Source organism: Thalia democratica, chromosome 2, assembly GCF_965202585.1.
Source record: "Thalia democratica chromosome 2, ktThaDemo2.hap1.1, whole genome shotgun sequence".
Classification (NCBI taxonomy): domain Eukaryota; kingdom Metazoa; phylum Chordata; class Thaliacea; order Salpida; family Salpidae; genus Thalia; species Thalia democratica.
In genome coordinates this window covers 46,710,265-46,735,878 of record NC_139166.1, presented here as the reverse complement: position 1 = coordinate 46,735,878, position 25,614 = coordinate 46,710,265, and the positions used below count along the sequence as shown (strand labels likewise).

Genomic DNA, 25,614 nt, shown 5'->3' with positions numbered 1-25,614 from the left:
TAATTATGATAAACTAACTTTTTTTAGAACTTGAAATTTTTATATAGTATGTACTGATTATATTAGCTAAAATAATTAACGCTGCCAACAGTAACCTTTATCTTAGTTAACAAAAATTAGATAAACATAGTTATATACCATTTGCAACTTAATATCAATAGATTATTCATTTTGTTTTATATTTTATTACACAAAGCTTTTCAAAACTATACGAGTTTCATTGTCAAGTGACAAATTTTAAAGAAAATTTGAAAAATATTTTGGTAAGTGAACAGCTTTAAAAAATAACTTTAAATTATGACGTATGTATAAATTCAAATAAATACAAAATTTAGAGATTTAGCAAGTAAAAATAAAGATATGTTTATTAATAGATTGTTAATAATTTTGTTTTTCCATTTAATGCTATTTGCGTATTTAAATAAGGTCGCTCTTCCTCAATCAATATTGATTCCAGGCTGTTGAGTTCGCTTTGCTTACATCGTTTCAAAACTTTAAAGACATCTGACATTGAACTATGTCAGAGTTTTGACAGGGAGTACAATTAAAAAGATGTTCAAATATTGCGCTGTTTTTATCTGTTCCGCAGTGGTCTGTAATTCGTCGGAATATTTGTCGTGATGTTTCTCCAATGTAAGAGATGCTCTGATCTGCAGAGCAGGTGTATTTATAAATAACATTTGCGTCAAATACTTCCGAGCATTTACTTTTGTTGCTGAAGTAGTCAGAAACTTTTTTGCTGATGTAGGTCGGTTTAATATTAATGTTGTGCTTTTGAAATATGGATGCTATTCGTTTTTGGAATCTTATTGAACAACTACCTACATAAACTGTTGTGAAATAAGAGTAGTTTTCGGTTTCTGTTTTCTTTTCTTTTTTTGTGTTAATATTTTCATTTTGTTTAAATGTTGAATTGTCGATTTTGTGAGCTTCAAGAAATTTGTTGATTTTGGAATTTATAAGGTTTTTTGGATACTGATTCTTAAGTAATAAGTTTTTTATTTTCGTAAGTTCATCCAAAAAAGCGGTACAATTTGAGCATATGTTAAGCGCTCTGTTTAGACAAAAGTTTATTAAACCGAGTTTCCAAGATTTAGGACAAATACTAGTATATTGCATTATTAGACCTGTGTCTGTTAGTTTTCCGTACACATTTGTGTGTAGTTGGTTTGATATTTGTTTTACTTCAGTGTCGAGAAACGGTAGTTTTCCGTCAACGGATCTTTCTAAAGTGAATTTTAAGTTTGGGTGTAGAGTATTCATTTCATGATAAGAGTTTGTTCAGTTTTGTTTTGTGTGACTACAAATATATCATCTACATACCTTGTGTAGAATAGAGGTTTTGTTTTTGAATTTGTTTCTAATTGGTAATTTTCTTTTAATGCTACAAACCAATTGGCTAGGATTGGGGCCAATGGGCTGCCCATTGCAACACCGTCTATTTGTTTGTAGACTTTCTCACCATAAAGGAAAATACTTTAGGAGCACAACTGTAAAAATTTTCTTAATATATTTTTAGTAATTTTAGTTTCTTTGAAAATTAATTTGATATTTGTGTCATAAATTGTTGTTAATATGTCTTCAATTACTTCTTTTAGCGGAAAACAAAATGAATAATCTATGGATATTAAGTTGCAAATGGTATATAAATACGTTCAAAAACCTTCCTATAATAGTACTTGATAAAAATATAAAGTAAGAAACTACTTGAAAACTAAAACTTTACAACTTTCTTTTTTTTTCATAAAAAAAACTAATGCATTAACATATAAAAAACTTCAGTTACTTAATTAATGTTGTATTATTAAACCTGTTCATACTATCTGTGGGAACTATTGCAATTAAAAGTGACGCTACCTTTGTTAGAATAATACTAAAAAACAAATGCAGCGTATTTTTATTTATTGTCAACTCTAAATTCTATAGAAATATTTCAATTTTTAATACAAATCATGTTAAGGATCTTAAAGCTATAGAGAAAGGTTACACAAATGTCATAGAAATTTTTTTATGTAACAGCGAAAACATAAGGGGGTATCTTTATTGTTTAAATAAAAAACTGTATCTTTATATCAAACACCACGCTGTAGAATCATTAAAAAAAATATATACCCCATCATAAAAAGAGTCTGAAACAGCTGCAACGTAGAAAAAATACACCTAAAAGATTTCCTAGATAAATAAATTGCCATCTCACACATTACATCAGACCTTTTTCCTCAGCCACCTGCTTGAGCCTCTCGACTTTGGCGCTCAACCCGGTGATGACACCTTCAGATAAACACAAGAGCGGGAATCCCGAGATGTCTGACAGGTCCTGATCGGACTTGTTATCCTTCAGGTGCTGCTCGCTGGTTTCGATGAGCAGCTTGTAGCGCTGAATGAAGGAGGGAACGTACTGCTTGAGAAGGGACTTGTAGTGGTTGTCGGAGGAGTTGAACGGAGGGCACGGGTTATTGACGAGGTTGGTCATGTGGTTTACCATCCTCATCACTACCTGTGAGATTTTTGAACATATTAAATTTTGTTTAAAACATTTTTCACCATTAATTTATATTCGTTATCATAAGTTAGTTTTAAACTGTTTTTAAATTACAATTTATTTACTTTTTCACTTAAAGTTGATAAATATTTAAAAGTTTTTTAGTAAATATTTTCAAAAGCTTTTAAACTGTTTAAGAAATAAGATAAACGATATAAAACATGAAAGTTAATAAAGGTTAGTTAAGACATTTACTGACAACTATGTGATAAAATATTTAAACAAACCATTTCATTGTACCATCTACTTCTATTAATACCGGACGACACTCCTCGCTGAGATTCGTAACCAGCCTCGTTGAAATAAGGCTCCTTCACTAATATCAAGCCTGCATCACAACAAATATGATTGAGTATTATATGAATATTTCATTAAGCTTTACTTTAAAATTTAACGATATTTTACTAAGATTTTTTTTGTATAATATGTAATTCATTAATAGATAAAGTACTCACAATTATGTTAACAGTGCATTTAGCATTAATCTTGTGTTTAAAATCCTATTTGAGTCAGTACTTCTGTATTTAGAATTTTACTGCGTTAAACTTTTCAAAAAAAGTTTTAAATCAGAAGTCTGCATAGCATTTTCGAAAAAATATAATATTTTTTATACTTATGTACTTTAAACTTTACATAAAATTTCACAAAAATCTTAGAAAATTTGTGTAAATAATTATTTTCAAATTAAGAAGATATTCTGTCGTCTTGATAAACTTTTTAAATAAATTCTAGAGAACTTATACGCTTAAATACCTTGAATTGACAACAACACTTGCAAAATACTAGAATCTTTTGTCCAATTTTCATTTCCCTGTTAAAAATATCATCAACTTATTTTTATATAAAAGGTACATTTTATACTACAAAAGGTACAAAAGGTACTATATGTTTTTTTTTTCATAAACTTTAAGAAGGAAACACTTTATACCGTATAACATTGCGTTCAGCTCCAATATCTACGACTATTTTGAATAACATAAAATTACGGGTAGAGGTAAATAATAACTTTCTGAGAGTAATAATATGCATATGTATAACTAACTGTTAATTTTCACTTTATACTATGAACAACTTGTGCAGACTTTTTAGTTGTATCAGCACAGGTACTTTAAACCCCAAATTAATTTTTTGTTGATACAGTAAAAAGTGTATATCATTCTATTAATAAGCACTTCTGTATTACTACTATATTTAGTTTAATCAAGAAATAGGAAAATATTTTAATTTTTTTTTGTTTATATATAAAAAAAACAAATAATATGACATTTTTATCTCAGAGGGATAATTCTAAGGAGAAACTCAAAGCTTATTTTTATTGAAATAAAATATTGTTTTACAAAAAAACTAACATCACCAGACCAGGTACCGAGCAAACTGACGCACACCGTGCCATCCTCGTACAAGTTCGGGTTGATTCTCTGCGACATCGACACGTAATGCACTTTAGGGGGTTTTTCGGGGTAGGTGGGCGGGAAGTATATTTCAAAGACGAAGAGGGAGTCGCGGAACGGTGTGTTGTCAGGACCAGCAATCATCGCTGACATCAAATCCTATTAAAATTGTTTAGAAACTTGTTGGTATGGAAGTAGATGAATGAAAGATTATCAAGGGCCACGATTCACTTACAATAAAAAAGATATTAAAACCTTTTTTAATGTTTTAATAATTGTAGAATAAAAACTATGTTTAAAGTAGTACTACACTAAAAATGTTTCCAAGGAATGGTGTATTCAAGACAATAAAAATTTATAAGTAAAAACAACATAAAAAATATAGAAAAAAATTAAAACGCAACAAATGGACTGTTTATTATGGACTGCAAATAATGGACTATTATTTAAAAGCCCTTCAAGTGGGCTCAGTAGAAGGTGTTCAAGTTTGAACATTAACCTTATTTTATATATATATATACTAATTTTTGTGTCGTTTACTCAGTTTCAACGTTTACACGTATCTTCAGAACGAAATAAAGTACATTGCAAAATTTTTAAAGTGTCACACAAAAAAAACACATTAAGATGTTTACTCGTGATATATATATATATATGGTATTGATTACTATATAAACATATATATATATATATATATATAATACCATATTAAAAACTTTAAGTATTTTAGTTTTTAGCACTTTGTCTTTAAACTTTACATACTATGTATAAACTAGCAACAGCTGTCTACAAAAAAAATTATTCTTTTATACAAACTTTATTCTAATAATTACCATTCTATCCTCGTAAGCACGAACAAAAACACCAACAGGACAACTTTTAGCAAAAAGTTTCAAGTCTCTTTTGCGGGAATTCAAAAAAGGTTTCAACATTCTTTGCGGCTGCTTACTGTAAAACTTGTGGCTAGTTGGCGCTTTTTCTAGCACATCAAATTGGCTCATAGCTGTTTAAAGTAGATTATCTTTTACTCTTACAATTTTCAACATTAATGATATTACAGCACTATATATACTTGAAAACTTAAACTTAATTTTTAAATTGCTTGAACGAATGAGAAAGCTTATGCTAAAGTAAGTATTCAAAGCAGTTTACAACATTATAATTTAGTTAAACCGAAATTTTCATACAAAAGTCTAAAATACACACTTTGATTTTTTATCTGCTGCAGCTCCTCTTTCTTGACGCCGTCGCCTTTTTCGTCTATCGCCTCGGCCTTCTTCTCCACATTTTCCGGGAATGTTTCCTCCGTGATGTTCTCATTCAACAGGTAGTTGTCGTTATCACTCGAGCTGGAACTGCTCTTAAACTCCTGTTCGGTCTCAACTTCGGGCGCATCCGATTGGGCATCTCCCTCGTAGTCTTCTTCGGAGGTGGCCGAACTCGGAAGGTCCTCCCAGCTGTCGTTGTCGTCCTCGTCTTTGATCTCGTCGTCCGAGTTGAACTCGGTGGGGAAGATGAACTCCTCGTTGTCCATCTCATAGTCGTAGTCGTCGAAACCGAACTCGCCGTCTTGATGCAGCTGCACTTCCTGCGAGTAACACGGGGTTTAAAGTTATAAATTGAAGCAACTATAAATATTAAAATGAATAATTATATACTTAAAATTATTTCGTAATCGAGAGAAATAAGTTTAAGGAGTTTATAAACTTTAATATTTCTTTTTTTTTTTTTTTGAACACGTTAAAAAATAAATCATAAAAATAATTTGGTCGTAAAATTACCGACAAGATAGAGCTCAAAACTTTTTTAAAGAGGATTCATACTCAAAACATGATAAATAGTAAACAGTGGGTCTTTAGTTTTATTAATTTGGGAAAACTATTCGAGACTTGCCTGAGGATAAACTTCGCTGACAGTGTTGTCCGAACTCCATCGAACAATCAGCTTGCCCTGCTCAGTGACACCCAGCATCTGCCCGTTGAAGTGGTTCGGTTTGATGTTGGAAGTGGTCTCCATCAACGCGCCGTACACAAACAAAATGTCGTATATTCTGAACTTTTCGTCTGAACTCGATGATAGTTCGTAGACACTTACCTGATATTTCAAAATTAATATCAACTGAACAAGTTTTATAACTATCGTAGTAGAAAAAGCACATTTATATCAACAAATACTATAATGCTTAGAATAGTGAAAACTAAAAAAAAAATCTGAAATGAATTGAGTATTTATTTAAAATTGTTTGTTTTATTGTTTGTAATTGCTTGATAATCTAAAAATATTAATATACAAGTTGATAACTATTAAAAAATATAAATTTAAGCGATTGTTAACAAAAGATCCTAGCGAAACAAGTTCGCTGGAATATATAATAATTACAAATTGTACAGTATCCTTTCTTTATTACACTAACACATATTTCTGTGTGTTAACGGATCAAAACACTTCAACAGAGCTCTGTAAAAAAATACTGTAAGAAAAGAATGGAACTTAAAGTAGGTGTATACATGTGTCCATTAAAAATATAAATAATTGCTATAGATTTTATAGGTTAACGGTTAATAATAGATAAAATACAGTATTAGATTACTAATATTATATAGCTTTATAACAGTCGGATTTAACATTACGTATTTTATCTATAATTAACCGTTAACCTATAAAATCTATAGCAATTATTTTTATTTTTAATGGACACATGTATACACCTACTTTAGCTTCTATTCTTTCCGTACAGTACTTATTTTTCTTACAGAGCTTTTTGAAGTGTGTTAATCCATTAACACACAAACATGTGTTAGTGTAATAAAGAAAGGATACTGTATAATTTGTTATCATTATATAAGTTAATATATTTAATTTTTTCTAATTACTAAGTATAATATTTTAAACACAATTAGTTAAACATAGCAGCAAAATTTCTATTCGCTTATAACTATTTTTTTATTAATTTTCAGTGTTGTTTTATAACTTACAGGCTAACATATTATCTACTAGAACTTAATTTTGAACGACTATACGGACTGTTAAGTTAACCGTAAAAAACAAGTTACAACTTTTTTAAAACTTATCGCAAAAACATAAACCTTGTAAAACAAGTTAATTCAGTTTTAATTTAAAAATATACAAGACTATTTACACACGCATTAAAACATTTTCTTATAAATACAATTTAGATAGATTCGAATTTTATTTTTATATTAGTAATCTTACTTCTTCGCTTTCTAATGTCACAAGCTTGAGGCCATTTACAATTGTAAACCATTGCACTAGAGCCATTCTTTTCTGTGTCAGTATTTTGATTATACATCCATACTTGAATATGTCACCTTTCTTTCCTGATAAAAACAATATTTTTTATTTGTTACTTACTTGAGTCTTCACTTAGCCAGAAAAAAAAAAACTCGTAGTTGTTATTCTCGAAAACAAAACTTTTTAAAGATAATTTTTAAGCTTTATGTAAAACTTAAAACAATTCATGCAAAAGAAAGAAAACATTACAAGCTTTATAAAAATACAAAATAACCTATATCATAACAACAAATTTTATAACAAACTAAATAGATTAGAAACATTCTATTTAATAACCATGTTGAAATTAAGAAATTAGAATTACTTTTAAATTGTCTTGGTTTTTTACAGTCGTTGGCAGTAGCAAAATAAATGATGTAATATGAGTATAAGATATAACAATGTATTATATAGAAAAACAACAAGTAAATTTTAAAGTAAAATACTTTAAAAATCCACTCATTATTAAGACCTGGTAGTAATCAAAAAAGTTCAAATCAAACTTAGTTAATTGACTTAGCTAACTAGCTAAATAGAAATAGTTTTAAGTTTTAGAATTTAAACGATCTGTTTTCCATAAAAAAAAACACTAGCTTTTGTTTTTCTAAACACAAGATCAAAATATGATCTCATAGTCCCCCTGTGGCCCCTTTACTACTCATGCCCCTCTTTGGCCCCTATGCTGCTCATGGCCACCTAAACTTATATAAAATTTGGCCCACTTAGGGAAACTCTGATCTAAATGTAAAGACCAGAGTTGCAAAGTTGCTAGTAATGTATTTTTTAAGTTAAAATACTTGCGTTTAACAAATAATCTTGAGCTTTTTTGAGGCAGACAATATAAAGTATGATCTCAATCAATTTCATTACACTAATGTTTATTAAATGTGCATTTCATTATAAATTGCTCTTAAATATTTTTTTGTATTGACTGTTTGAAATTTACGCAGTTTGCAAAGACTTTGTTAACAAGTCCGGTCTGCAAAAAAAAATTGTCAGTAAATCTGACCCACCGATTAGAAAAATTGCCAAACCCTAGTTTACACTATTGAGAATTTTCTATTTCATTATAAAATATGCTCTTTATGAATAAAGTCCCAAAAAACTAATGTAGACAGTTTGAAAACTATGAGTAAAAAACTAGATACGTCTACAAGTCTGTTGGTTTTTAGAAAAACCTTATTTTTTTATCAAAAAGCCTTAGATAACCAACACAAGCAACCTTCCCTCTCGTCTTTGACGAATTCACCGGGAAAGAAGTCGTGATCGTTGAGAATGGTCTGCGGAATGACACTGGTGCTTGGAATGAAGTCCGACCTCGTTCTGTCCTGCCACTCAACAACTACCTGAGTGCGCGGCATCGACATTTCAATTGTGACCCTTGAAAAAAAGTTTAAATTAAAACATCTGTATTTATTGAAATAAAGTTTTATACTTTCAACAAACAAGAACTAACTTTTGTCCTTTTTGAAACGGTTGTTTTGTCCCTTGAGCAAAAACATCTTCGTTTTTTAATTCAGCATTTTCCAACCCGCTTCCATAGTAGTACTGTGTTCATTGAAATTTAGTATAGTTATGTTGGCTTATTTTTTTAAATTTTATTACAATACACTAATTAATTGATAATAATTAAAATTGCAAGGAAAAGGTGACAAAAAAGTTTAAACTATTTTTAACATGGGTGAATGTACTTCAAAACTTAGTTAACGAAATTATTTTAATGTAAGTAGAACTACTTTACTCTCTGTAGTTTTACTGATTAAAGAATTAATGCTTTTTGGAAAACTAATGTTTAAAAATAAAAACTCAGTACAAGTTTTGCTGAAAGCCAGAAATACATACTTTAAGTAATAAAAAATTACTCTTACAGTTTCAGAGTATTAAAAGTAAACTTAAAGATTTTGTGTTTATTTATAAAAAAAATTCTAAAGCCAGAAAAAAAGCAAAAAATTAAGCATATCAACTATTTTAGTTGTTGAACCAGAGGGTTTATTTTTAAAGCAGAGTTTTAGTAAAATTACACTTTTTATATAACGCATGTATTCTATTTTTTAAGTTTAATTTAAGATGGTATTTTCTTATTCTACAATTAGTCTTATTTAGGGTGACATATAGTAATGTTTAAAATGTTTGTAAATTTTAGAAACAATTTCATAGGAGCTAGTTCTATTTTAAAAATAAAAATATATTTATTTGCAACAAAAACAATTAATCTTAAATGACATATATAGCTAATACATTTCGTTAAGGTTTTTTTTAACTTATTGCTACTGCTAATGATAACTCTGAAGAAAACATCTTTAGTATACTAAATATTTTTGAAAACTACTTACAAACGCTTAATAGTGAAGCATACTTTTCAACAAACTAAAAGTTCGTTACTATAAAGAAAACGCTGTTTAAAGTCAATTTTTTGTTTATGTTAACACTGATTATTAACTTATTTTTTTATCAAACCAACTCGATTTGGTCCTTATAACTACAAAACCTACCACCGCAGCTGAATCAGTTTCCTCCAGATAATCTGTTTTGAATTTGAGCTTTCCAAAAAACGCAAACACTACTTTGTTATTAGAATTTTTCAAAGCTGTTTCGATTGTATTTTTATCCCCATCCTCAAAATTTACATCACTTTCTTGTCTAAAATTCATAATACATTTTAATTGTAAGTGTACTTTTCAATAAAAACTCCGGTTTTTAAAAACATAACTCGAAACCGCAAACAAACAGTATAAATAAACTTACAAGCATTTCACTGCATCATCTGTGAAAACAACGTCACCAACCTTCTTGTAATCACTGAAAAAATGTATATTATAACACAACATCTAAAATAGTTTTTAAAATTTTCATTAAAATAACCTAAAATTTAATTGGTTACAGGATAAAACAAAATTCTTGATGAAATTAAATTTAACTTAAATGTCTTTAATAGTATTTGTTTCTATAATATTTTTTTTAACATAAACTCCTTTCTAGTCAAAGAAATTTACAGGTTTTAAATTAAAACATAATAATACTGTCTAATTTTCTTAGATAAGCTTTTAACAGTTATATAATTATTTGTTAAAAAGTTATAATAGTTTAAAAAGAATACTTTTAAGATACTTTTAACAGTAACAATATAAAGGAATAAACTACAAAAGAAACTTAAACAATAGTGTCATGGAAGAAACTAAGAAGTATTTTAACAAACGTTATATTTACGTTTAATTTACTGCTTAATAACAAATTTTAATAATTTCATAACAACTAATATTTTTAGTTAAACGAAAGCAGTTAAGTAAAACATGTTATTTTATCTAACTATAAAAAACATTAATTTTTATTTTCCTAATGTTAGTTTAATACATAAAAACTATGATTTTTTATGTAGAAATGCTTTCACTAACTAAAGTTTATAACTTTTTACAACAATCACATAAAATAATCAATGTAAAACAAATTTATACTTACGCTGTTTTTTCAATGATACAAACTGTCCTTTTTGACCCAAGTTTAAATACACACATCTTCAAGCCTCCAATCTGAATAAGAAAGCATAATGTTTTTACAATCATTTCGTTTAGTTGTTAGGTTCTTTTCAACAGTAAATTTCATATACAGTCACCTCTCGCGAATCTACGCACATTGTGTTCACAGCAATGGTGCGTAAGTAAACGAGAGAACGTAAATAAACGAGAGGTAGCAAATATACCTAATATATCAACTGTCTTTTTATAATGCATTTGATTAAATAAAGTTTAGAGACTTTCCCACTTTCTTTGATTACAAAAATAGTTTTCATTTAACTTGTACATATATGGGAGAAGTTTTTTTTAATAAGTGTTTATGTGTATACTAATTATTTTAATTTGTTCCTTGTCCACCTGAGAATAAACTTGTCTTGAATAAACTTGTATTAGAGAAAGATATTTCTCTAATACAATGCAAGACAAGTTCATTCTTAGTAAGTGGGCAAAGAACAAATTAGCTAAATATAAGAGATTTATTAAGTTGAAACAAAACTTTAAATATTGTTAGGAATTGTAGCTTGTTTGACTTTAAGGTATAAAGGGGGACTAAGACACCTTCAATTTAAAGAGTAAAACCATAGAGTTAATATATTTCTATTAGAAGGCGCAAACTAAAAATGCAAAAAAATATCAATTTTATTAAAAAACTATCTCCTCCTAAATTTTATAGTATATTTACTTTAAATCTTATTTAAAAGTTCTATTCACAATTGTTGCCAAAAAACTTGGCATCCTGTAAAATCCAAGAAGTACCTGAAATTAGAAACCATTTTTAATTTTTTATATTGTTTTTTTTTTTTTAATTCTAAAATGCGTAACTAAACAAGAGTGCGTAACCAAACGAGTGTAGAGACTCGAGAGTGACTGTACTGTATAATTGAGCCATGTCTATTATAACTAATGAAGTAAAAAGCAATAATACAACGTTATAAAAATCTAAATGTTATAAATATTTAAAAGCAGTCCAGATTAAAATTATATACATGTTTTAATTAGAATAAACAAAAAAGCTGCAACAAATAAAGTATACGTAGATTGTAATTAATTTTATTTAGTTTCTATAAAGGGTAAAAAAATTATAAATGATAACCTCATGGGTTTTAAGCTCTGTTTTTAAAATCGACTTTGATTTGGATGAGTACCTAGAAAATACTTTTTTGCAAATTTCATCGGTCAAATTATACACGGGACTTTGTTCTGGCAATTTACTGTTTCCGCCTGCTAGATTACGAACTGCAACTTTCATCAACTTTTCCCCATCATCTGCACTTTTTTCTGGTTTCTTCTCACCTCTTTTGTCTTCAACCTTATCCGTTGTCTCCAGAAAACTTCTGACCATTTTATCAAATAATAGAAAACAATTTCAGAAAAGCAATGATCACATCATATTTTAAACAGTTCATTATTAACATAAATGTTATGTCCAAATACAAAATGAATAAAAAGCTTATTATTTTAGTTAATTCTGGTATGACCTAAATGTAAAAAAAATATTTATTTATTTGTAGCAACACTTTTTTTAGAACTTTACTTATAAATAAACTCATATAAAACTAAGTAGCAATTATACTTACGCTTAGAAAACTAATTCGTAACGAAGACTTTTTTTCTATATGTTTTGTTCAAAGTTAAGTGTTATATTTCTTATCACACAAACATAGTTATTATAAATTATTTTTTGAATTAGTTTTTAATTAATTCAAATAAATTATGTTCTTCTAAAAACAATTACATTGAAAAATTGTTTAATTTTTAAATAAAAATATTAATATTATAATTAAATACAATAATAATTAATAGAATAAGCTATTTATACACGATTAAAACTTGTACTTTTTCAAACTTCATATAATCTATGTTATTAAAACTAACTCTTCTTTTATGTCTTCATACTCATCAGACGAACTTGAATCATCTCCACCTGATAGTTATATAAACAATTAACTTTCAATTATTCTGTTATTTCATTATTGTTTTACAAGATTTAATATAGGAGTGGGCAACGTAAAGCCCGCGAAGTATTTTTAGCTCGAAAACAACGCAATCATATAAAATTGAGATTATTTAAAACAAGTATTTTACAATGTGCTCTTAATTTGATTTTCATTACACGGTAGTGCTTAACACATGATCATATTAAATCCTCTTTTTGTTATTGTTTTTAAAATATAATTATTTAAAATCTCAAGGCCCGCGAGACTTTTTAAACAAGTTCGGCTAACAAAATGTATATATCAGTATGATTTTACTTGTACTAGAATGTTCTATTAAACACTAAACATTAAAAAGAAGAGTGTAATTTGCTAAATCTAAGAGACTGACTATTTTGAATTTTTATATTGCAATAATATATTAATCTAGTTAAGTTAAATAAATAATCATAAGTTTTGAACAGCAATTTATTCATATGAAAATAACTATGACATTTTATTATAAATAATTGACTAATATCATTACAGATCTTTGTCATAGTAGTTATTTAAAAAGCACTAAAAATTACTAGTTTTTGAAGAAAAAATACTTTTCTTTATTCTTGACTTCTTATGAACAATTCGATGTTAAAATTTTTGTTATTTTTAAAGTTTTTTAAATACAATAACTAAGTATAAATCAAAATTAATTTACTTACTAATAAAAATATTGTACTAAAAAAAAAATTATGCTAAATTTCAATTACAAAGAATATAACAAACTTTTCTAATTTAACAAAATTACAATTATACTATACAACAGTGGTTCTTAAACATTTTTAAAGCTAAACATTAGATCTCTAGAAAGTAGGTGCACACTATATTACTAAATACTTTTTTTTCTAAACAAATACTTAAGTTATAATTGTTTTTTAGTACTTATCGTCAGTAAACAAAACATTAGAACTCACTTAAGATAATAAAAAGCAGCTTTTCATATCAAATTATATACGCCATTTTTAATATTTTTACTTTTCATTAAAATTTCCATGCAAAATTATTTGTTTTTGTTTAGACTTTAAAAAACTATTGTATCATTAGAATATTTAAGACAACCTCACAACAGTTGGCTTATCACTAAATGTTAGGTTGTGTAAATACCACAAGTTCAAATGATGTAATTAATTTTTTAAGAAGTTTAGCAATTGTGATAATCACGAGTACTTAACTATTTTAAACCGAAATAAACAAATTATGTTTAGTAAACAGTGAAAATGAGTTTTATTAGGCAGAAAATAACAAAACAAGATCACTCCTTGTAAAAAAAAATTGATTTTTTTTTAAATACTGCAGTTGATAAAACTTAAAATTGAGTTAAAATATACATTACTGTCGTTTTATTTAACAAAAAATAAAACATAACCAAAACAAACCAATAGTTCGGTTCAATGTACGGTTTACTCGTCGATAGCTTGAAGAAGAAGCTCCTCTCCTTAAGAAAATACATGAATAAATAATTAACAAGTTTTTGTTTGTTTTTTTTTATTCAAATTCCATATGTTAAACACAACAGCTTATTAAATTAAATAAAAGTGTATAGTGTAATAAATTTTGTGTTTTTTAATTAAACAAACCTTCTTGGGTGATGACGGGTTTCAAGACGTTGAGATTTTCGACTTCTAAAATAGTTAAAAGTTTAATTACTGAAAAACATAAAAATAAACAAAGTCTTAAGATGGAGCAACTGGGTCATCTTTCAAAGATTGGTATACAAAACAAAATTATAGTTATATAAATGAAAAACTTGGTGGTGCTACAATATTATCACAAAACGTATGGAGATTTATAAGTAACAAAATTGACTTTTAAATTATTTGAGCAACTTTAAGAAGGAAAAACACATATAGCTTAAAATAGTTGTAAACTATGCAATACTGAACAAATGAATATAATTAGTATTGAAAAAACATAACTAATAAACTAAATACATAAATTGCAGAGTAGATTTTTTCATTACCACAAAAACTTTGCTAAGAGTATAGGGGAAGTGTACATTGCTTTTTACAACTCAATTTTGTTTTGTTAAGGCTTATCTTAGCTATCACATACTGTTTAGTGCTTAATAAAATTTTAAGCAATTTTCAAAACATAATAACTAAAATTTTAATCATAATTGGTGAGTTTAATAGGCTCTTTATAGAAGGAATAAACAAAAAAGGCAAAAAATATATTTTACTAAAAATCTATCTCCTTCATTTTAAAACATTTTTTATAAAACATTTACAGTTGGTACGTTATTAATATTTAAATATTTCACCTGAATAATATTTTATGTTGGAAATAATTTTTTTTAAACTATCCTTATTTTTTAATACTTTTAAATTTCCATTATGTCATTTCTTTTAAACTATTATTTAATGAATGTTTCCTAAACACTAGATGGCTGTAGCTTAAAAACTAATAAAATAGATATATTTTAAGTGAACTTTTAAACTTATTAGAAAATTGACTATTATAAAATACATTTGTATTAGAAACGTTTTACAGAAACAAATATTTCTTAAAAGTTCATTGAAATTTTTATGATCTATAAAAACTGACTTATATTTTATACTTATGGTTTTCATATAAGAGTCAATGTTAAATTTTGTGAAAAGTTTTTTAATTTAATTTTTTTTTTTAAACCTAAAAGATAGACTTCTCTAAAAAAGATATTTTCAAAAGTAACTAGTGTTCACTAAGAGCAGTTGCACTGTTCATTATTCTCATGTAAACAAAGTTTAATATGCTGTATTTATATATTTGTTTTAATAACTAGTTATTGTAAATGTCATTTACACTGCTATTTATTTTCGTTAAATAGTTGAAGAATATACAGTATGTATTTATCTACAGTTTCTTTTTATTTTTCGTTTACTTTCATTATATATGAAAAAAATTAAGTTTTTAGTACAGCTTATAGATATTTTTTTAATGCTTATATAATAAAAATTATTAATATTAAGTTTTAAGCCTTAAAAGTGTATTCAAAAAGTGCGTAATCAAGCGTAATATTACTGTACATAGATGTTTAATTTATTATGTAGTAATTAAATTTTATATATAATTTTGTAAATGTTTTGTATTTACTGTATAGTAAGTAAAAATATAGCTGACGAAGTGTGAACATACAGAAACAACTCTTCAAACTAAAAAATTTGTAGTTAGTGTATAAAATTATTATATCTATTACAAACAGAACAACTACTTTTGAAATATCATTTACGACGTATTGCTGTTTTACAAAAGTTTTTTTAATTCAGACATATGTAATTTATACTTAAAATAATAATAATTTATAAATACAACAAAGAGTTAAAATTATGAATCTAAATATTAATACGTTGTTTACCTAAATTTATTCTTAGAAACTCAACAGAATTATTTTTCAACTTACGAAGTGGTTTGCATATGTTTTTTCTTTCTTTTCTTTACTCTATTATTTAATTCAGATGCATCTTCTTCTGTTAAAGTATACGAAAACCGTTGACCTAGCGCATACTCACAGTATTTAAATGAATCGAACGTCTTTAACCTGTTACAAAAATTTTTTTTATAATATGTGAAATACATTGAGGCAACAAAAGTCAGGTATATTTTATAACCAAAAAAAGTAATTATTTAATAATTATTTAATAATTCTTAAGGTTTTAACACTCAGCTTATTTATTGCTGAAAATCAAATATTGGGTTATAAAAAAGCTTCAATTTTTTTTTCTTGATACTCAGCAAAACAATTGTTTTAGCTGAAAACGTTTGTATTTAGATACAAAAATTATAATTATCAAAAATATTATTCTTAATGTATTCTAAGAAAAGATCCAAACAAATTAAGTTTGTTGGAATATAATTAAATCAAAAAAGTAATCATTCAACATAAATTTCCTTTATAAGCTTATAAGCTTTCAGAATGTTATTAATATAAACATATGTTATTAATTTAACGTGAAATAGATAGCATCGTTGGTTAATAAAATATTTTTCAATTTATATGGTACAGTAAATATGCTTATATACAGTTTAAGGTTTAATACACACCAAGGCAAATATTTTTCGGATATTACGCTGTTAGGTGTTTTTGTACTATCTGGAATGTTAAGGTTCTTCAAATATGTTTTAGCATCTTCATTATCTTGACATACAGTAGCAGTGTTCCATCTAACTTCAACAGAAGTTTCTGCAACCTAAAACAAACATTATTTTTAAATTGAAAGAACCAATTTTTAAAATTTTTTATAAATATTATTAAAAAACATTTTTTTTTAGAAATCATTAGTTTAAAAACTAAAACAGTCTCATTTTGAATTACTAATATATATTTTTTTCTTTACTTTTATAAAAACTACTTTATTGGAGAAAAGCAGCTGCACAAAAGTAAACAGGAAGTGCTTTATAAGGAAAAATCTAAACAAAAATCAATTTCAAAAACATCAAACCTTTAAAATAATCAGTTTGAAATTTTTACTTTTTGGATTGAAATGTGAATTCCAGCAAATGACTTGTGAACATTCGGGTACACATTCAAGGTATTGTCCCGGGTAATATTTGCTGCAGCCGGCAGGAACGTTTTCATACCTTGACTGTTGATATAATTGTTTTAAGTTTTATAATTTTTATAGTTTAAGATAAACTTACAATTTAAAAGTTTTCTAATGACTTTTCTTAATTAAGCACAGCCTTCAACTTACACAGTATTAAATCATTTTTATATTTTAATTCAAACTAAGAAAAATATATAAAATGTAATTAAAAGACATATAGTAAAGACTTATGCAAATAAATTTAAAACTCTCGCGTTAGTGTTGTGAAATACAAAAGAACTAAATCATTTTTATGCTCAAAAACCACAAGCTAACAACAGTTTAAAAACTTTTACTTTTTAGCTATTTCTAAGGATTTACGCAAACATACCTTATCTGTATAATGTGGATAAACGTTAGTAACACTTTGTGCTTGTTCCATTAATTGAAGAAGATTTTCACCGATGCAACCTCTTTGAATACAAGAGAAATATATTAAAATATTGTAAACAAGTATTACTAATATTTAAAATATATTTTTTAAATATTAGTTATCATAACATGAACAATTATAATGCAGCGGTTAATATCTGATACTTGTTTATTCAGTCTACTCAATAAAACCTTATATTAAATTTAAAACATTTAGATAAAACAAATTCTATTGATTGATAATATGCTTTATTATTTTTATACCTACATATACAACTCGTCCAATTTTTTTTATAATTTATAAACATTATTAAAAAAGACATAATAAACACAACATTTCTCAATTACACGACAGCAAATAATACAACTAATTCTTACTTTTGACCATCAGCAGTTTTCACATAAACAATTCTTTGCACATTTAAAATTTTTCCAATTGAGTTTCCATATGCAACGATCTCACCGGATAGAAATTTCTTAAAAAAAATATTTTCATCAATTTAAGAATAAAACAAAGAGTTTAATGAACTCTAAAATAAATTATTTAGTTTAAAATTTTTATTTAAGTATTAAATAAAGTGTAAATTTTTACAATCATTTTGTTGTTAACTTTTTTATAATAACGCCTTTTTCTAAGTTGATAATAACTTATAAACTTAGTTTTATATTAAATTACATAACTAACATGATTGCAAACTAATTTTTCACACTCAATATTTTTCAACTTTTTATCTGTGCCAACAATACAGAAATCACCATCTTTTCTTACATCAACTACTGTTCCAATCTGTTTGGCCATGTTTAAATTTTCAAGCAAAGTTAAAAATTAATTATGAATGGTTGAAAAAAATATATCAAAACTTTTACGAAAGTTGTGTTAGTAACAACAGTAAAATTTATATAAAAAGTTTTTAAAAATACCTTATTAGTATCACCATTATCTTGCACTATGTCTCTTGGCATCAAAGAACGGTCTTTTAAAGTCAACTGCAAAAATATCAAATTAATTTTAATAAGTTTTAGCGATATTGGTTTTTTTTTTTGATAAAAAATATGTGCTTATGTTACACAACATAAATCCTAACCAGATACATAAAAAAATTAGCTTCAGAACCATTTAATTAGACTTAAAATAATTAATGTCCACAGACTTTCTGTGTTAAAAAATAGATTTAATTTAACATCCAGTATTTAAATGAGTCAGTTGCAGAAAGCTTGACTTTTCGTTCCTATTCTATTGACAATACTTAAAACTATTGATAGATAAACTGACTAAAAAAGCTTTATAATTTTGATTAAACCTAAAAAATAAAATATATCGCAGGTTATTCATATAACTTTTAATTATAAAAAGTAATATAAACATGTTTCTAAAAACTATAACCAATTATTAGAAAGAGGTTTCTGTTGTAGTTATAATTATTATTTGTCAAAAGTTTAAATACAAAAACTTTGAACAAGTTTACAATACACAAAACTATTATATTATAAGACTACTGTTTTCAAAGAAATGCATAATAGTATTGCAATAACATTTCTTTGTACAACTTATGCATAAGTATATAAAAAACCAACTAGAGCCTCCTCAACTTCAGCATCATCACTATCGTCATTATCATACCAATCAACTAACACAGTTCCTTCTTCAAGAGGTGAGTGCTCATCATCTTTCAAATTTAAACTAGTTAGCTACTTTTAGCAATATATACACAATAAATTATTTTCTTATTAATATATAACACTAAAAAAATTTTAATATAACCTACAGGAACTAGCCAAATCAGGTTGTACTGTTTTGCTTACTTGAATTGTGAATTTTTACAAAAAATACCAGTGACTTTGAGTTAAATGTTTAGAAAATATATTAATTTTTCTTTAAAGGCATGAGAAATAATCAGTGTTTATTTGAACTTGCTTAGATAAAATACATTTAATCATTTTTAATTTAGAATTAAGGCCATAGGGGGGGTAGGCCATGTTTTTTACAAGTTGATCTTATTTTATAGAGTTTTTACTAAGCTTCAAGTTGCTTTTTACCGTTTTTAAAAATTCGAATTAGTTTTTGAGATATGACCGGCCAAAGTCAGGCCGCATAACAGGTTCCTTATGGGGAAGGAAAAACTAAAACGGCAAAAAAAGACTAATGCATTCAAAATCTATCTCCTCCTTCATTTTTTAAGCAATCTTCTTCAAACTTTCACAGTCTATTCTTTATACAATAACAAAAAAACGTTATTTGTGACTTTAAAAAATTTCAAGTAAAAATACCTTTTTTTTGAAAAAAAAAATTTTTTTTTGATAAAAAATCACTTTTTTTTTTTTTTGTCATAAAATTTTTATTTTTTTAAATTATTAAAATTCACAAATAACGTTTTTTTCTCATAATGTAAGGAACATTTCCTGAAAATTTGAAGAAGATTGCTTGAAAAATGAAGGAGAAGATAGATTTTAAAGCCCGTTTTTAAAAACTCGAGAAAAACGGCTTTAAAGTTACCCTTTATATACCCTTTATAAAGACAACCCTTTATATAACCGGTTATAAAAAAAAAGTTACTTAATATTTTTAAAATCTAAAAAAAGCATCTGAAAGATTATGAAATTTACTATAATATAAGTCTATATGTTGTTTTTGGTCAAAAAATGGCTTCTACCCCCCCCCCCCCCTATGGCCTTAAGTTATGTAAAAGATTGAAGCATTATTTGTTTTTTATCTAAGCATTTTCTTATAAGTCAAAAAGTGTAGCTTTAGTTTGTGAAACTTCATTAAGTGTGTAAATACATTGTAAAAACTATATAAAAACAGAAACAAAATTGACAAAAAACTTTTAGGTAATTAAATTACTTTCCTATTTAATTCATTTTAACTTTTAGTACTTTCAAAACTTCTTACTATAATGTTGTGCAACAGCCCCATACATTTTTTCTCTTCCTGCCTTATCTCGCAGAGCAACTATGTCTTCATTCATAATCACATTTTCGTTCATTGTTTATTTTTAAGATAAGATTTACTTCAAATTTATTGAATTTAATTGACGGTAAAACAAAATTTTTGTTACTAAAACTGGTGAAAATTAATAACTAAACTGAATATTAAATTACAACAGACAACTTTTCTTTAAGCCTTATACACTTAATTTAAAATCAATAGTATTTTAAAGAAATTAAAACTAAAAGTAATTTTTTAGAAAGTTCTTAGGTTTGAAGTCTTTTTAATAGAGTTTTTACTTATAAAATACTACATATTTTTAAGCTTCCTAAAAAGCTTGCTATTGTATATAATAACTTTTCTTGGTGTTACTAATAGTTTTATAAAACATATAAATCATAAATATGTACAACAGGAATGTTTTATTTATATTTATCAAAAAAAATTGGTACAGTCACCTCTTGAGAATCTACGCTTATTGTGTCCACAGCAAAAATGCGTAAGTAAACAAAGAACAAAACTAAACAAGAGGTAGCAAATATACCTACTATATTGGAGGTTTTCCTATAATACATTTTATTAATTACAGTTTTGGTTTTTTTACAAAAAAACAACTGCTGAATCTTCAGAAAGTATTTTAGAGGAGGTTAAAGCGGCCAACAACAATGTTAAACCCGCAAACAAGCCCTAAATTTAAAGGTTCTTCAGGAAATTGATGAAAAAGATTTATAGGAGGAAGATAAAAGTCTGAACTTGCTAGTTTAATACTGATGTTGATGTAGACCACCAATTTCAACACATATTTGTTTTCTTCTAAAGCTATAGCTGGTGCTGAAGAGCACTACAATGAATTTAAGGACACGGTAAAAATTTCAAACGTTTGCTGTGTAAAGTAAGTTCTACAGAAGAACAAATCAAGCAGAAAAAAAAACGGCAAATGACATTTAACTAAAAAATAAAACAAAAATTGAAATTGAAAAATTTGTTAACTCAATACATACAATATATTTACAATATTAAAAACTTGATTTTTTTTTTATTCTAAAATTTGAAACCAAACAAGTGCGTGGATTTGCAAGAGGTGACTGTATATCATTATTTATGAACGCATAAACTACTACTTAATACTTGGGTGATAAAGAATATTAACTTTATATTTACACTTAGTAAAAACATTTCAAGTTTTTACTTAGTTTTTTTAGTATTTAAACTTTAAACAACTTGAGTTCATCCAATTTAAAAGACTTGAAAATTTGATCAACTGCAAAATATAAAAAGATATTAAACAAAAAATAATGAAACATAGCAATGTTCAAGTAAAAATATATAACTTTTAGTTATAAAAATAAGTAAAATAGTAATAGCAATATCAACAGAAGTAAAATATTTTGTTTTTTTACAAAAAATACCGGTAACTTTGGACTGTGTTTTTTAGACTAATTTAAAGGGGTCAGAAATGCCTAAAGCGTCACTTTTGCACCAAGCAACACACTTAAATTTAAATATTTCAATTTTAAAATATATTAGAAATCTTTTTTTTTGTTAAATAAAAAACGTTAAAAGAAACTGTAATTTTAATTATAAAAATTCTCAAATAGAATATTTTAAGCTGGTGCAAAAGTGATGCTTCCTGCATAATATGTACCCTATCCCAACTTAAAGATATCCAACTTTTTCTTGTTAAATTTAAAATAAGACAGCAAAACCTAGTCTAAATCAATTAAATTTGAAAAAAGATCATGCTATCCTTTTAAACTCATTTTATAAGGATTGCCACTCTACAAGTCAAAAGACTATCTTGAATGACCAAAAACTGTCATGAGCAACCCTAAACTGTTTTGAGGCATCCTTTTTTTTTGTATTCTTTAAATAAAAAAATTAAATAATTCTTTAAATTTTTAAATATATACCTCATAAACATGCATTTCTCTAAAGGTTCCAAGCTGCAAAAGATATTTAATAAGAACACAATCAAGATCACCTACAGCTGTTCTACAAACCTAAAATAAATTATCAAAGCACACAATAAAAAAGTGCTATCCATACAAACAAAACCAAACTGGCAAACCATGTAACTGCAGAAACGCCACTCAATGTCTGTTCAACAGTCAATGCCTACAGAAAGGAATATATAAAGCCACAATTTTGCACAAACTATAAGTAAAGAATACAGAGGCTCAACTCATGTGTCTTTTATAATCAGATATAACCAGCACAAATCCAGCCTAAGCCTAACAAATCAACACAAACAACTGTTGGCATATATAAAGAAAAACAACTTGAATCATACTAACATCTCATAGACTACCATGTATAAAACTACATGCAAAAACCCCCTTTAAAGCAGAAGTGTGTACTATTTGCAACTTGGAAGTAATTGCCATTGTAGAGTCTATCAGAGAAAGATTCTTGAAACAGCAAACAGGGCTTGCTGCCGTGTGCCCCCACTTCAGATTGTGCTATTTTTAATTAAATTTAACCTTATTCTATTTATTAATAGTTTATGTTTTTTTTAATCACCTTTTTAACTTAATTTACTTATTTAATTTTTATTATGTCTTAAATGCTTAATTTAGTTTTTTTTGTCCTAAAACTACTAATACTTATTAATATTTTTTTAAAGTATCACTAATCACCCCTAACTAACTTCATATCTCTAGATATACAAAGTGCTTTAGACTGACAATTTATTATTGTACCTGAAGAGCTGTTTAGCAGTGAAACCTTGGTAGTATTAAATAAGTGATAGTTCTGAACATATGATCTTTTTTTTTAATTTTTAATTAACTTTTCAAAATAAATAAAATCAAGTTTTTTAATAAAATTGGTTATAACAAACTATCTAAATATTGAAATTAGAACAACTAAATCTCATTCAAGATCTAAAAAAAGGGCAAAGATTTTCAAAAATACTTAAAACTATCGTGAGTATTTTTTTTAACCAAACTGACCTAAGTCATCCTAGGTTTTTTTAATTCCAAACTAGCCTGAATTATCCTGAGTGTGGCAACTCTCAACATAATTATATTTTTTTCTGACCTATTTACACTTTTATTAAATATTGCTTAATATCAGCCCACTAAATAAATATTTAAATGTGGTAAATAATAGTTCAATTTAATGTCATACAATTTAATTTTTTTGTTTTACTTTTTTTTTACAAAGAACAACTCTCCATAACTCTAACAAGGTTACCACTCTTTGGGGTAAAAACTAGCCTGATTAAACAAAAACAATCCAGAGCTACATCAAACTAGTCTGAGTTGACCTGAGTTCATAGGAAAATTAAAATGAAAAATGAGTAAGAGCAAAAGATAAAATAATTATTAAGGGCATAGGGGGGTAAACACCCTTTTTTAGTTTTTGATCTTATTTTATATAGTTATTAAAAAGCTACAAAATGCTTTATACAGACTTAAAAAGTTCAAAATATTTTTTTAGATATAGCCGGTCAAAGTCGGAGGCAACAATAGGTTCCTTATGGGAGGCACAAACTAAAACGGCAAAAATAGACTATTTAACTAAAAATCTATCTTCTCCTACGTTTTTTGAGATAACTTCCTCAAACTTTCAGGACATGTTCCTTGATATATTTAGAAAATTCTGTTGGAAGGAATTTTTTTTAAACTAAAAAATAAAAAATTTTATTAAAAATTGTCAAAAAAAAACAGTTTTTTTTTGATGTTTTGTTATAAAATTTTTATCTATTAATTTTTTTAAATTCTGTTCCGACAGAATTTTGAAATATTGCAAGGAACATTTCCTGAAAATTTTAGGCAGTTATCTCAAAAAACGTAGAAGAAATATTTTTAGTGATTTCTAGTTATTTGCCGTTTTAGTTTGCCCCTCCCATAAGGAACCTATTGTTGCCTCCGAATTTGACCGGCTATATCTCAAAAATTATTTTGAATTTTTTATATCTGTAAAAAGCATCTTGTAGCTTAGTAAAAACTATATAAAATAAAATCAAAACCAAAAAAGGGTGTTTACCCCCCCCCCCCTATGCCCTTAATCAAGCTTAAATACAATAATGTTAACAAAAAGACTTTTAAAAACATACTTTTCAAGAAAACAAAAGATTTAAAAACATAAAAACTAGCCTGACCTGAGATTTAAAAAATATATAAAAACCAGCCTTAGTCAACATAAGTTTAACAAAAAAAAATTAAGTAGCCTGAGTTGACCTGAGTTTTTTTAAACTCTAAACTAGCCATAATTATCTTGAGTAAATAGAGTGTATGTTCAATAAAACTGTTCAGGTCATTCCAACTACTAAATACTAGCCTGTTGACCTTGAAAATACTGGTAATAGTTGAGATTTTTCTTAAAATCTGTCACTTAAATTATAAATTAGTATCATTTTTTAAAAGTAACATAAATTTTTTTGTTTTAGTCCAATATTTAAAGTTAAAAATCTAAAAAGCTCTTTCCTCAGGTTACACATTATTCATTAAATATAGTACAAAGAAAGTTTGAAAATATTTATTTAACAGCTGTAGGGGATAATGGAGTTTTAGTGAAATTTGACCAGTTTTGCTATTTTAGTTTGCATCTACCATTAGAGTTGCCACTCTTTGAGTCAAAAAACTATCCTGAGAGACCAAAAACTGTCCTGAGTCACCTTAAACTGTACTGAGTTGTCTTGAATCTTCAAAATCTTACATGGATTTTAAAAAAATTATATAAACTTTAAATCAATAAATTCAAGGTTATGAACAAAATTGTTTATAAATTATCAAAATATTAAAAATGAAACAACTAAATCTCATTAAAAAAAAATTAACTGAGAATTTCAGAAAATCCTAAAACTGGTCTGAGTTAAAAAAAAACTGGCTCTAATTCATTCTGAGTTTTTTAAATTTCAAACTAGTCTGGGTTATCCTGAGTATCATAAGTGTGTGGTAACCCTGCCTTCTTTAAAGCAAAAAAGCCACAAAAAAATAGCTAAAATTAAATCAAGATAAGGTGAGTAAATGAAATTAAGAGTTAAGATTAATATGCTTTTAAAAGAAAAAAATATTATAAGTTTAAAGTACTAACTTGTGTAA

The 25,614-nt window shown here is 26.5% G+C and overlaps 1 protein-coding gene across 1 annotated transcript; it reads right to left on the bottom strand.

Moving 5' to 3' along the window:
- Positions 1-1,881: 1,881 nt before the first annotated feature.
- On the bottom strand, positions 1,882-20,650 carry LOC145849883 ((E3-independent) E2 ubiquitin-conjugating enzyme UBE2O-like). Its single transcript, XM_082954979.1, has 26 exons — positions 20,531-20,650; positions 19,216-19,307; positions 18,562-18,627; positions 18,326-18,427; positions 18,019-18,116; positions 17,600-17,681; positions 17,125-17,268; positions 16,727-16,872; positions 16,086-16,223; positions 14,284-14,328; positions 14,083-14,141; positions 12,612-12,660; positions 11,830-12,070; positions 10,681-10,751; positions 9,970-10,023; positions 9,717-9,864; positions 8,681-8,772; positions 8,447-8,604; positions 7,147-7,271; positions 5,823-6,027; positions 5,140-5,517; positions 4,767-4,936; positions 3,892-4,092; positions 3,296-3,353; positions 2,770-2,870; positions 1,882-2,497 (listed from the first exon to the last, which is right to left on the bottom strand). The coding sequence occupies exons 1-26, from the start codon at positions 20,622-20,624 to the stop codon at positions 2,201-2,203; spliced, it is 3,414 nt and encodes a 1,137-aa protein (XP_082811105.1). The 5' UTR covers positions 20,625-20,650; the 3' UTR covers positions 1,882-2,200.
- Between the last annotated feature and the right edge of the window lie 4,964 nt (positions 20,651-25,614).